The 10,238-nt window shown below is 43.6% G+C and overlaps 2 protein-coding genes, 1 long non-coding RNA gene and 1 pseudogene across 6 annotated transcripts; all 4 read left to right on the top strand.

Annotated features, from left to right (window-relative positions):
* Positions 1 to 646: 646 nt before the first annotated feature.
* On the top strand, positions 647 to 4,885 carry LOC103644972 (uncharacterized). The gene is made up of 7 exons (XM_020542358.1): positions 647 to 652; positions 1,127 to 1,634; positions 1,713 to 2,515; positions 2,949 to 3,060; positions 3,748 to 3,887; positions 3,971 to 4,156; positions 4,730 to 4,885. Exons 1-7 carry the CDS (start codon positions 647 to 649, stop codon positions 4,868 to 4,870), a joined length of 1,896 nt encoding a protein of 631 aa, XP_020397947.1. The 3' UTR covers positions 4,871 to 4,885.
* A 197-nt stretch (positions 4,886 to 5,082) lies between these two features.
* LOC103644971 (ascorbate peroxidase pseudogene) lies at positions 5,083 to 6,739 on the top strand (annotated as a pseudogene). Of its 2 annotated transcripts, NR_163586.1 has the most exons (8): positions 5,083 to 5,122; positions 5,217 to 5,275; positions 5,415 to 5,463; positions 5,707 to 5,792; positions 5,876 to 5,955; positions 6,111 to 6,213; positions 6,290 to 6,348; positions 6,424 to 6,739. The product of NR_163586.1 is annotated as an ascorbate peroxidase pseudogene, transcript variant 1 (transcript). The 2 variants fall into 2 exon arrangements; NR_163587.1 differs by lacking the exon at positions 5,083 to 5,122 and having other exon boundaries at positions 5,174 to 5,275.
* Positions 6,740 to 7,051: 312 nt separating this feature from the next.
* LOC103644970 (ubiquitin-conjugating enzyme E2 34) lies at positions 7,052 to 9,148 on the top strand. 2 transcript variants are annotated; one of them, XM_023301298.2, is made up of 3 exons: positions 7,052 to 7,275; positions 7,501 to 7,592; positions 7,909 to 8,358. In XM_023301298.2, the coding sequence occupies exons 1-3, from the start codon at positions 7,273 to 7,275 to the stop codon at positions 8,189 to 8,191; spliced, it is 378 nt and encodes a 125-aa protein (XP_023157066.1). In that variant the 5' UTR covers positions 7,052 to 7,272; the 3' UTR covers positions 8,192 to 8,358. The 2 variants fall into 2 exon arrangements, 1 of the variants encoding a protein (XP_023157066.1); XR_002266223.3 differs by lacking the exons at positions 7,052 to 7,275; positions 7,909 to 8,358 and adding exons at positions 8,913 to 9,005; positions 9,086 to 9,148 and having other exon boundaries at positions 7,500 to 7,592.
* A 202-nt stretch (positions 9,149 to 9,350) lies between these two features.
* Positions 9,351 to 9,790, top strand: LOC103639693 (uncharacterized). Its single transcript, XR_559570.2, has 2 exons — positions 9,351 to 9,486; positions 9,573 to 9,790. It is a non-coding gene; the product is annotated as an uncharacterized lncRNA (long non-coding RNA).
* Positions 9,791 to 10,238: the final 448 nt, after the last annotated feature.

Raw genomic sequence — 10,238 nt, 5'->3', positions numbered from 1 at the left:
CATACTAGCTTCATGTTCTTTTAACCTCTCACTAGTATGCCTCCAATCTCCAAATCCATCATGCCCCAGTGAACTCTTGCATTTTTCTGAATTAAAAAGCTTACAACAAAAACAAAACACTCTATCAACATGTTTTGAATAAACCAACCATTTTCTATCATGAACTTCTCCATTCCTCATCTTTCTAGAGTAACGAGTGTATGAAAAATGTCTACCATTAGCATCCAAAGGAAATACAATATTTTCTTCTCTTATAGGCCCCTTCTCAACCAATATATCCCTCGACTTGTTATCAAGATTACCCCAATTCCTTGGGTCATAGATATCGTCGGTAGGAACAGACTGTTCATCAAAGCTATCATTTTATATATGAGATGAATCAAATATTGGATCATGGCTAGTCACATCATTACCATTTGTGTTGATGTCAACATTTTCTTCAAGTGTAGGGTCATGATCTTCTTCGTTGCTATTTGGTTGTTCCGCCACAACAACTATAGCCAAATTTGGTTGATCTTCATTACTTGAAGTTCTTGTATTAGTGCGAACAAATTTATCCATGGCACCTCTTTGTGATTCTATAAATTCCTCTACTTCTTTCCTTCTCTTCCTTTTCTTACTACCAGATGGATGCTTTCTAGGCGCCATGGCTGTAATCTGAATATCTATACTACTAATTAAGAACGCAAGGGGTAGGCTGCCCCATTCCTGGTTCTGCCATTCCCATTCCCAACTCCGTTTTCATTCCCAACTCCTGTGTGTTTGCTTCATTCCCGACTGTCCATTCCCAACTCCTGTGTGTTTGCTTCATTCCCAACTGTGTCCTGCTTCATTCCCAACTGTGTCCCGCGTCCGCGCATGTGATCCGTTTCCCATTCTCAATCGTCTCACGCATGTGATCCGTTTCCCATTCCCAAACGTCCCGCGAACCGCGACCAAATTTTTACCAAAAAAAGCTAGCAGCGTGGGTTAAAGCTCACAACCAACCAAGACTACACATTCTCTGGGACACACTAGCCCTTATAAACAAGTGTTTGCACAGTTCAGTGAACCATGTGGTACTATTCTTAACTTGTATAGATTTGTTGACAACGCAGGAGGCCTATCTGCTTGTGGCCCATAGCAGCCCACCCCAGCGCGCCGTCCTCCTCCACAGCCCACCCCGCGCGCCGTCCACCTCCGCCCACCACCGCGCGCCGTCCTCCTCCACAGCCCACCCCGCGCGCCGTCCACCTCGATAGCCCACCCTGCGCGCCGTCCACCTCCGCCCACCACCTCCGCTCCACCCTGGCGCGCCGTCGTCGCTAGGGCGCCCCACCCCCGCGCGCTAGCGAGGCCCATCCCCGCGCGGGGTCATCGCCAGGGCTTCCCACGCCCGCGCGCCACGATCTCCATTGCTGCACCAGCTGCAATCCCCCCACGATCTCCCTCTGAACTGCTCCACTCCCTCCACTTCGATGAGGATAAATGTGGGCGCGACGTCTCCACGCTCTTCTTTCCCTTCTTCCTGCCACGCTTGCTCTCGCCGTCCTCCTTGCCGGTAGACTTGCCCGCGGGGACGCGCTTCTCCGCCTTGGGCTTCTTCCCGGCGGTCGTCTTCTCCGCCGCGGGCTTCTCCTCAGAAGAACCATCAAGTAAGTTTGATGTGGAGAATTAATTTATGTGCCTTGAAGCTTTCCAGTTATTGTTTGATGTGGAACAGTTTGTCTTAGCTGACAATAACATGACACCCAAGCTTACTACACAAGATTACTCACGTCTAAGCTCTTCAGTAATAGCTCACGAGCTGCAACTAAAAAATGGAGAAACCAGATGGGTGGTTGATACCATTGTTGGTAAAGAGGATGGACTTGGTTGTGAGAATCTCCATGGCAGTGGGGCGATTGCCAGCGCATATTCTAAGGCATACAAAGAGACCTTTACTCTGACATTTGTGACTGGAAGAGCTGTTGGCATTGGGGCTTATCTGGCTCGTTTAGGCATGAGGTGTATACAACGTATTGATCAACCAATTATTTTGACTGGGTTTTCGGCACTAAACAAGCTCCTGGGGCGGGAGGTGTACAGTTCTCATATGCAATTGGGTGGCCCCAAAATCATGGCTACAAATGGCGTTGTCCACCAAACTGTGTCAGATGACCTTGAAGGTGTTTCTGCTATCCTGAAATGGCTCAGTTATGTTCCTCCATATGTTGGTGGTCCTCTTCCCATTATGAAACCCCTGGACCCACCCGAAAGACCAGTAACATACCTCCCTGAGAATGCTTGTGATGCTCTTGCAGCCATCTGTGGCATTCAGGATGGTGAAGGGAGGTGGTTGGGTGGTATGTTTGATAGGGAAAGCTTTGTGGAAACATTGGAAGGTTGGGCAAAAACAGTTATCACCGGAAGAGCAAAGCTTGGTGGAATACCAGTTGGTGTCATAGCTGTAGAAACCCAGACTGTGATGCAAGTCATCCCAGCTGGTCCAGGTCAGCTTGATTCCGCTGAGCGCGTAGTCCCTCAAGCAGGTCAGGTTAGCCAATGAGACCACATAAGCACAAACTTATATAGAGGTTATTGAAGAAAAAGAAACTAACTTGATGTAGCCTGAACAGAACATAAAATGAGTCATTTCCATTAAATCTGCTGGTAGAACCTTCATTTTGTTTAGAAGTTCCATCTACAGCTTCATCTGAGCAAACACAGAAGTGTTCCTCTTTCATTTCACCATTAGGAGATAATTCACCCTCTTCTGTTTCAGGCCTTAAATTGTTGTGGGACACCGAATATGCACTAAATGGATGTACACCCAATCCATACAAAGATGTCATCCTGTCATGTTTTATTCTCTGTTGAAGAGGCTATTTAGTCACATTCTCTAGAAATAACTTAAACTTGGAACGGTGAATTTGTCATCCACTGTACATTTGCCAGTTGCCATCGCAATATCATGACCCAACATGAAGGTAGATTACACCAGCAGACCTGCAGGTTACATAAACCAATCACTCTTCATCATCTTCATCTTCATCGTCATCATCCGGAATGGCAGTGTCATCGCCAATACCCTGCAGAAGGGTATCCACATCTTCGCCGAGCTCTGTCAGCCTTGTGCTCAGCTTCTCGACCTTCGTTTGCTCTTGCCCAAGGCAGACGAGTAGATCATTCCGTTCTGCCTCACTGTCCTTCTCAGCCTCTTCCTTAGCTTGCGCTTTTATTGCTTCCACGTCAGGATATGGCACGCTGCCTCCCTGCCGCAAGGCTTTTACCTCGGCATCCAAGCGGTAGTTGGCCTGCTCTATGCTGTTGACCTGTTGTAAGCTTCTGACAAGCGCTTGAGATCAGACTCCAGTTTTACTGAAAGGTTTCTTTGGTTGTTAGCTTCAGCTTCAATCTGGGACTTCTCACTTTTGAGTGCCCCTATCTGTCGTTTTGCCCCCTCCAGTTCTTGTCTGAGAGATTCAATCTGGACCCTTTCTCGGCCACTGCTCGGTTTCTGTGAAGTATCTGTGGTCGTACCACCACCAGTTCTCAGTAACTCTTCTGCTAACATTGCATTCCGACAGATGCCATTATAATAAATACCAGTGTCAGCTTCTTATACTTTCAGGTACAACAGTGTCTGAAAAACACTGGCAACAACAGGCACCCAGAAATGAACCCATTAATCTAGCAACAATTATGTATGGTCACTAGCACAACAATTCAGAAGTTAACTTTAAGAAAACCATGCCTATATCTTCATGCCCCTTTGTTACATTGAAGAATTTCTGGCAACAACTGATGAATCTAATGAAGAGCCTGTTTCAAAACATTCGCCCAAGTCTGGAGAAATTATCTGCAAACACAAGGATAAAGGTTTTGAGCATTTTGCTCATGGACTTTGTGAAAAATGCTACAATAAGGTAGTTCTCATCTACAATGCACACAACACATTGACTTGCAGACTAGACTACATTTTCTTTTGACACTTCGTCTGATTGCCCAGTTCACTAAACTGTCGGGTGGACTAGAAGGTGGTTCTGTCCCTCCAGCATTCCAACGAGCTGAAAAGAAAAGACTTGAAGCTGCTAAAAGGGCTGAAGAAGCTGCAGCAGCTAAGGAGGCAGCGCTGGAAGAATCTCTTTGCGACACACAGAATTCTGAGGTTGAGAGTGCCATGACTCCTAGAAAGGTACTGTACAGATTGGCATGCCTCAAGTTCTTTATTTTTCTCTTTTGGGTGGTTTTTTTGAGGGGGGGTCACTCCCGCTGCAAAGTAACAGTACCTTACAGCTTACAATCTGTGTGTGAATTTATGGGAACTTATCCTTGTTTTATAAGTCTATACGAAAACTAAATTTAGTTGACAATGAATCTGGCTATTAAACTCAGTTCCCATCTAATCTTTGCGGCCTGCATAATCAGAGGCTTTCATCCTCCCTACTATAAGATTCTATATAAATTAGTTTCATAAGTTACTATCTTTGTTTAGTACTCCCTCCATTCTAAATTATAAGATGTTTTAACTTTTCTAGATGCATACCTTTTGTTATGCACTTAGATCCCAAGCAACAGTATCGTCACATGAATATTATAGAAGGATTAGTCGCTATAATTATGAAATGGTGCATAATCTATTTTTGTTTCTGAATTTTGTGATGTGTGGCATTGTGACATGTTATCTCTTCGATTAGCTTTTTATGCTACAACTTTTGCGCTTATTTCCCCTCTCTCTTTTTGTTCTCTGGGAACACACTTCAAGCAGGGTTTAAGTGGAGATAAATCTTCGAAAATGGGATCTGAGGGACTCATAAATGACTCTATGCCACCCAAGGATCCTGAAGAGGGAGGTTTGTTACTTCCTGAATCATCATGCACTGCAGTAATTTCAGTTTTCTTCTTTTGAATCCTTGTTTGAAAGCTGAATGCTATCTTATGAAACTGGTTCTGACAGGGTTACAAAGGAGAGAGAAGGTTGGTGCTCTGATCCTCATGTCCCCCCGTGCGCTGGGTATGTAATTTTGCCCCCATGTCAGCTGAATCTGCTTACTCGGGTTGGCTTGTATCAAGGAACCTACCTGATGTGTTTGCTGTACAGGTTTGTTGAAATAATGGCTCCAGTTTTCTCCAGAGATGCGTGGAGATGTGTCTGGCATATGTACTTTATTTAAATATATTTCTGCTAGATTCTATCCCTTCTATTTTCTAATAACTATAGAGAAACATGACTGAGAAGGGTAGACCTGTTGCAGTGGTGAGAACTGAGTCAGGGGAGGGCTTACTCGGTTTATCCCTTCCGCACCCTACTCATGTGGGAGTCTCCTGCACTGGATCTTTTCTTTTTATAGACATGACTGAGTGATGATATTATTTGTTCCATGCCTTTTTCGTCATCAGTGTTGGTCAATGTAAAAACTCTGAGTGTTTATATCGTTTCTTGTCTTTTTCAGGACAAGCCTCAGCCGCCACCTGAGGGCCGTCTTCCTGATGCCACCAAGGGTAGATTTCTAATCTTTACTAGATTGGCATGAATGCTGAGTTAATGAGTTACATTCACCTTGCATCCTTTGTTAAGTGTTTCAAAGGTGTTGTTTTGGCATCCCTGTACCCAGCTTGCTTTGGGTAACAGTGGTGCCTTGTAGCCGAGGCACCGTGTAGGCGTCCAGACCAAACACTGGTTTTGATGTCACTTCTATTGACACGAGGACTGGCGCTTGCTGCTTGCTTTTTTTTTGAAACCAGGTTCTAACCACCTGAGGCAAGTCTTTGGCAAGCAGATGGGTTTGAGTGATCAGGACATCGTTGCCCTCTCTGGTGGCCACACCTTGGTTTGTTGCTGTCCACTCATGTTTGATTCAGGAATGTAATGTGTATGCCTGTACTGATTTAGTTTTCTTTGAGGTTTTATTAGGGAAGGTGCCACAAAGAGCGGTCTGGTTTTGAGGGGGCCTGGACTACGAACCCTTTGGTCTTTGACAACTCTTACTTCAAGTGAGTCTGTCTTGTTTACTATTGAAAAGCAACTGCATTTAGTTAAGAAATACTTAAAATTTGTTTACCTTTGTTATGTCATTACTTGGCAGCTGAATGCTGTGCTAGAAATTAATAGCCGTCCCATATCTCCTACTATTCCCATATTTTCATAGGGAACTTCTGAGTGGTGACAAGGAGGGCCTTCTTCAGCTCCCAAGTGACAAAGCCCTGCTGAGCGACCCTGTCTTCCGCCCTCTTGTGGAGAAATATGCTGCAGTATGTCCTTGGTCATTGTTATCCAGGGTATGGAGATTCGTAGGGAGGCAAGTACTGATTATCGTGTGCTCTGTAGGATGAGAAGGCATTCTTTGATGACTACAAAGAGGCCCACCTCAAGCTCTCCGAACTGGGGTGAGTAACCATTGGTTGCACAATTTGTGCTTGGTCAGTGGAACAAATCTGATCGTTTACTCTTCTGGGGTGCAGGTATGCTGATGCTTAAATGGCCCATATCCTGGAGCGGGATACAAACTGCTGCCTGTATGGACTCGTGCGATCTTTTGCATTTGGATTCAGCTGTAACGTAGCTGTAACGTACCACAGGATTATGTGGTTTTGGGATTATTTATTTCTCAAGACCAGTTTATTAATTAGTTTCATTTTATTCTTATCAGCATGCTCTCTCTCATTTTTTCATACTGTTGTGTTTGGATGGTGTACCACCAGTGTTTTACAACAGTTTGGCTTTTGGAATTGCTACTGCTAAAACTTCGTTCCTCTAAGAAGACCTTTTGTTTTTGCATTCCCAGCTGAGGAGCTGAGGGACAGCGAAGTACTTGTATTATTACAAAATCTTTTCTTAGTATACCACATATTTATACATAAGTTATCATGGTATTATAAGTTTCCGTTGCAACGCACGGGCACTTACCTAATATCTTGAGGTATGTTTCTGATCTGAAGTACTTATTTACAACTTCTCTCACTTGTCATCTATGTACCATGTATGTTTCTGAAATTACATGAACAGTAATGTTTTTTTTGGAAGACACAGCATACCTTTAATTATTCAGCTACTGTACAATGTACAAAATCTTAATTTACTGCTAGGCAAATCAATGCTCTCAACCATTTCAACTTCTGTTGCCATGAGATGAGAGAACTGAAATGATAGTCTCATTGTTAGTACTTTAACTGTGCTGTTCTATGGATCCTTCATCCTTCACTATCTAGCAGTCAATATGCTTCAGTTCAAATTGTTTGCATTTTCTTTCCTTTGTTGGTCTGACATGTAAAACTTTATGCTGCAGCATTCTCACTGGGCTTCTGTCCTTCATGGTAAGTTGTTCCTTGCACCTCAGTACCTCACTATGAGTTAACCTTTCCAAAAAAGAATGTCTAGGTTTAGTCATAATTTCTAGCACGCATATAAAATTTGGAAGATCAGTTGTTGCTCCAGGCTTAGTTGCTCAACATTGCAGCAAGCAATTCTTGGCATTTCCCTTGCCAGAACTTCCTTGTTTTAAGGTGTTTTCTCAATGTTGATAATTCTCATACTTGCAGATGGACGATGCACTGACAACTGGAAGCATCAAGACATCAGATGCAGAAAAGAGGCGTTTAGCAAAAGCTTCCCTTGCCTACAATTGTGAGAGGTAGATGCATTTCTCTGCAGGCTATTTCATTCTGACCATTTTCTTTTTGTAGAACTGTTAGAAACTACCCCCACAGGAACATAATGGTCATTAGCTTCTGAACAAGTAGTGTAGTGTTTATACCTTTACATGAAAGAAACAACTGAATTTTTGGTCGGTGTGCTCCGTTTTTAAGTGCAAACATTGATTGGAGTTCCTATGTAAAGTTGTTAAGTTACTATCATCACTTCATCTGCTTGAAGTCATGTTCTAAATACCCCACTTGTTCATTGTGGCAAGTCTGTGTGGCTCAATAGTTCAAGTGTTTGTCTTGCAGCAAAAACTGTCCGCACTTCAGGAAACTTTTCCCAGAGTATGTTGAGAAGTACAATCAACAGCTACAATTGGAGAACACTGCTGCAGAGCCGGTGCCTCAGGAGAATCCTGCACCTGCTCCATCCCCTGCTGCCCAGCAAGCCCCGACCGTGGCCAATAGGGCACAACCACTGGCGGAGGCGCGCCGTGACAAGAACCAGAAGAAGGCGGTGCCCTTCTGGATGGTGCTGGTCATGTTTTCAGTTTTCGGGGCTGTGATGGCGTTGCCCCTAATGCAACTTTGACAATAATAAAGACAATAAGAACGTGTGATGCCAGGGCCGTAATTTTGTATAGTTTTCTATTGGTTTGTCTGAGTGACTCAGTTGGTCCCCTAGACTACCTACCACCTCGGAGTCGTATTGATGAACCTGTGATGGTATATCTGAAGAACTTTTGTTCTCAGTTCTCACTCTTGAGTTGCAGCGCCAGAAGGTCGTTCGTTTTTGCTTTCTGTTTCCGAAATCGTATACTTAATTTTTTTTGTTGCCTCCCAGTTCGTCTTTGTGATGTGTGCTGACTTCAAGGTTGAGTTCGCATTTTCACATCCTCTTTCCAAGTGCGTTTGTTCCTTCGAATTTACGGCATGGTGATGCCTTCGCAATCTCTGCCGACTTCTGTGTTGAAATTCAAGCTCTAGGAATAGAGCAGTCTTCGCCCTATCAATTTTATTTTGAAACTAGGTCAGTACCAACGCACGGGAACATATAATACCATGATAACTTATATACAAAATGTGTCTTATATTGTTATAAGAAAATATTTCATAATCCATTTGTGATCCTAGCCATACATAAATTTTGTTATTTTAATTTAGTTGTTTCACTACTACATTGCCAACTATATTACCTACAGTATTCCTTTCTTGCACCATAACTGTTATATGATGTGGCTTTTTCCTAGGCATCATGCGCTTACATTTGCATAAGTCTGTGATGCATAATTTGTTTTTATCATTTGCTGCAGAGTGCAAAGACAAACCTGAACGTCGAGCAGGTTTTCTTTTCTATAGCAAGGGATATCAAACAGAGACTTTCAGAGACTGATTCCAAGCCTGAGGTGCGGTCCTTTGCATAGCGTGTTGAACCTTTGGCACGTCTGCTTTCTCTTCCACAGTTCCTTAGCTTACCTGTTTGCAGGATCGAACTATCAAGATCAAGGCTGAAGGGGAAGCTGATGCAGCAGAGGCGCAGAAATCAGCTTGCTGCGACTCTTGAACGGTTGTGGCCGCAGGATAGTTTCATAATTTTTTTTCTTTGCCAGCAAGTCTCTCCTTGTGCTTGAGCTATCACAATTGATGTGGTTTGGACAAGTGGGTGTTACGTCAGAACTAATTACTTGCTATATTGCGGAAACCCTGCTCTTGATAACGACGATCGCAGTGGGTGGTTTGATCTCGTGATGGCTACTGCTATGGCTGTAGAGTCATAGAGATGGCATTGGAGTTGTATGGTGCATGTTATTTAAAAAACAAGCCAGAAATAATCATTTAGTTGTGCGGGAGCCACGGAGCATACTGCATGCGTTCAACATAGCCTTGGTAAGCTAGGCACCAACCGGTGTTACTTTGTTTGCTTTTACATTGAATTTACGAAATATGATAAATTTCTTTATTATTTGTTTCAGTGTTGGCGTGCTGCTTCTTTTCTGAAATACACTGAGTTGAATCGTCGAGAATCACTTGCCCTTGCTTCAGATGGATTGAATTATGAATGCAATGAGGCTCCATCATAGGCAGGCTTATAGGTTCGTAGTATCGTTAGGACGGGCATCTTACTATAACAATATAAGACACATTTTGTATATATAACACATGTGCATATATAAGTTATCGAGATATTATATGTCTCTGTTGCAACGCACGGGCACTGATCTATAAAAGTATAACACACATTTGTACATAGTTTATCATGGTTTTATACGTTCCCGTTGCAACGCACGGACACTCTCCTAGTTAAAATATAAATAGATGAGAACTAACAAACTTTACTTCCAAACTGTACCAATTAGGAGATAAATAAACTAACAAACCATACCTGAGAACAGCTGTGATGGATGCACGCACGTTGGCTAATTGCTGATCCGCTGATGGCGTGATGGCCGATGGGATTAGTGTCTGCCGCCGGCCTAAGGCTCTAAGCAGATAGGGGTACCGGGTACAGGGAAATGGAAATTGGAAACCGCTCGGTGCTCACAAGGAAATGGGAATTGGGAACGTCAATTGCGGCAGGTTGCGTACGTGAGAAAAGGAAGCAAATGTGCTTTGGCGGGCGGCTGTTGATGGTACTCCTT

This window comes from Zea mays, chromosome 1 (genome assembly GCF_902167145.1).
Source record: "Zea mays cultivar B73 chromosome 1, Zm-B73-REFERENCE-NAM-5.0, whole genome shotgun sequence".
NCBI classification, from domain to species: domain Eukaryota; kingdom Viridiplantae; phylum Streptophyta; class Magnoliopsida; order Poales; family Poaceae; genus Zea; species Zea mays.
This window is presented reverse-complemented; position numbering and strand designations above follow the sequence as displayed.

Bases quoted from the DNA above. Each gene is read 5' to 3' on its own strand.
- LOC103644972 (XM_020542358.1), top strand. The intron at 3,061-3,747 runs GTATCCACATCT...GTTACATTGAAG, and splicing joins CGCCAATACCCTGCAGAAGG to AATTTCTGGCAACAACTGAT. The intron at 3,888-3,970 runs GTAGTTCTCATC...CTGATTGCCCAG, and splicing joins GTGAAAAATGCTACAATAAG to TTCACTAAACTGTCGGGTGG.
- LOC103644970 (XM_023301298.2), top strand. The intron at 7,593-7,908 runs GTAGATGCATTT...TTTGTCTTGCAG, and splicing joins CTTGCCTACAATTGTGAGAG to CAAAAACTGTCCGCACTTCA.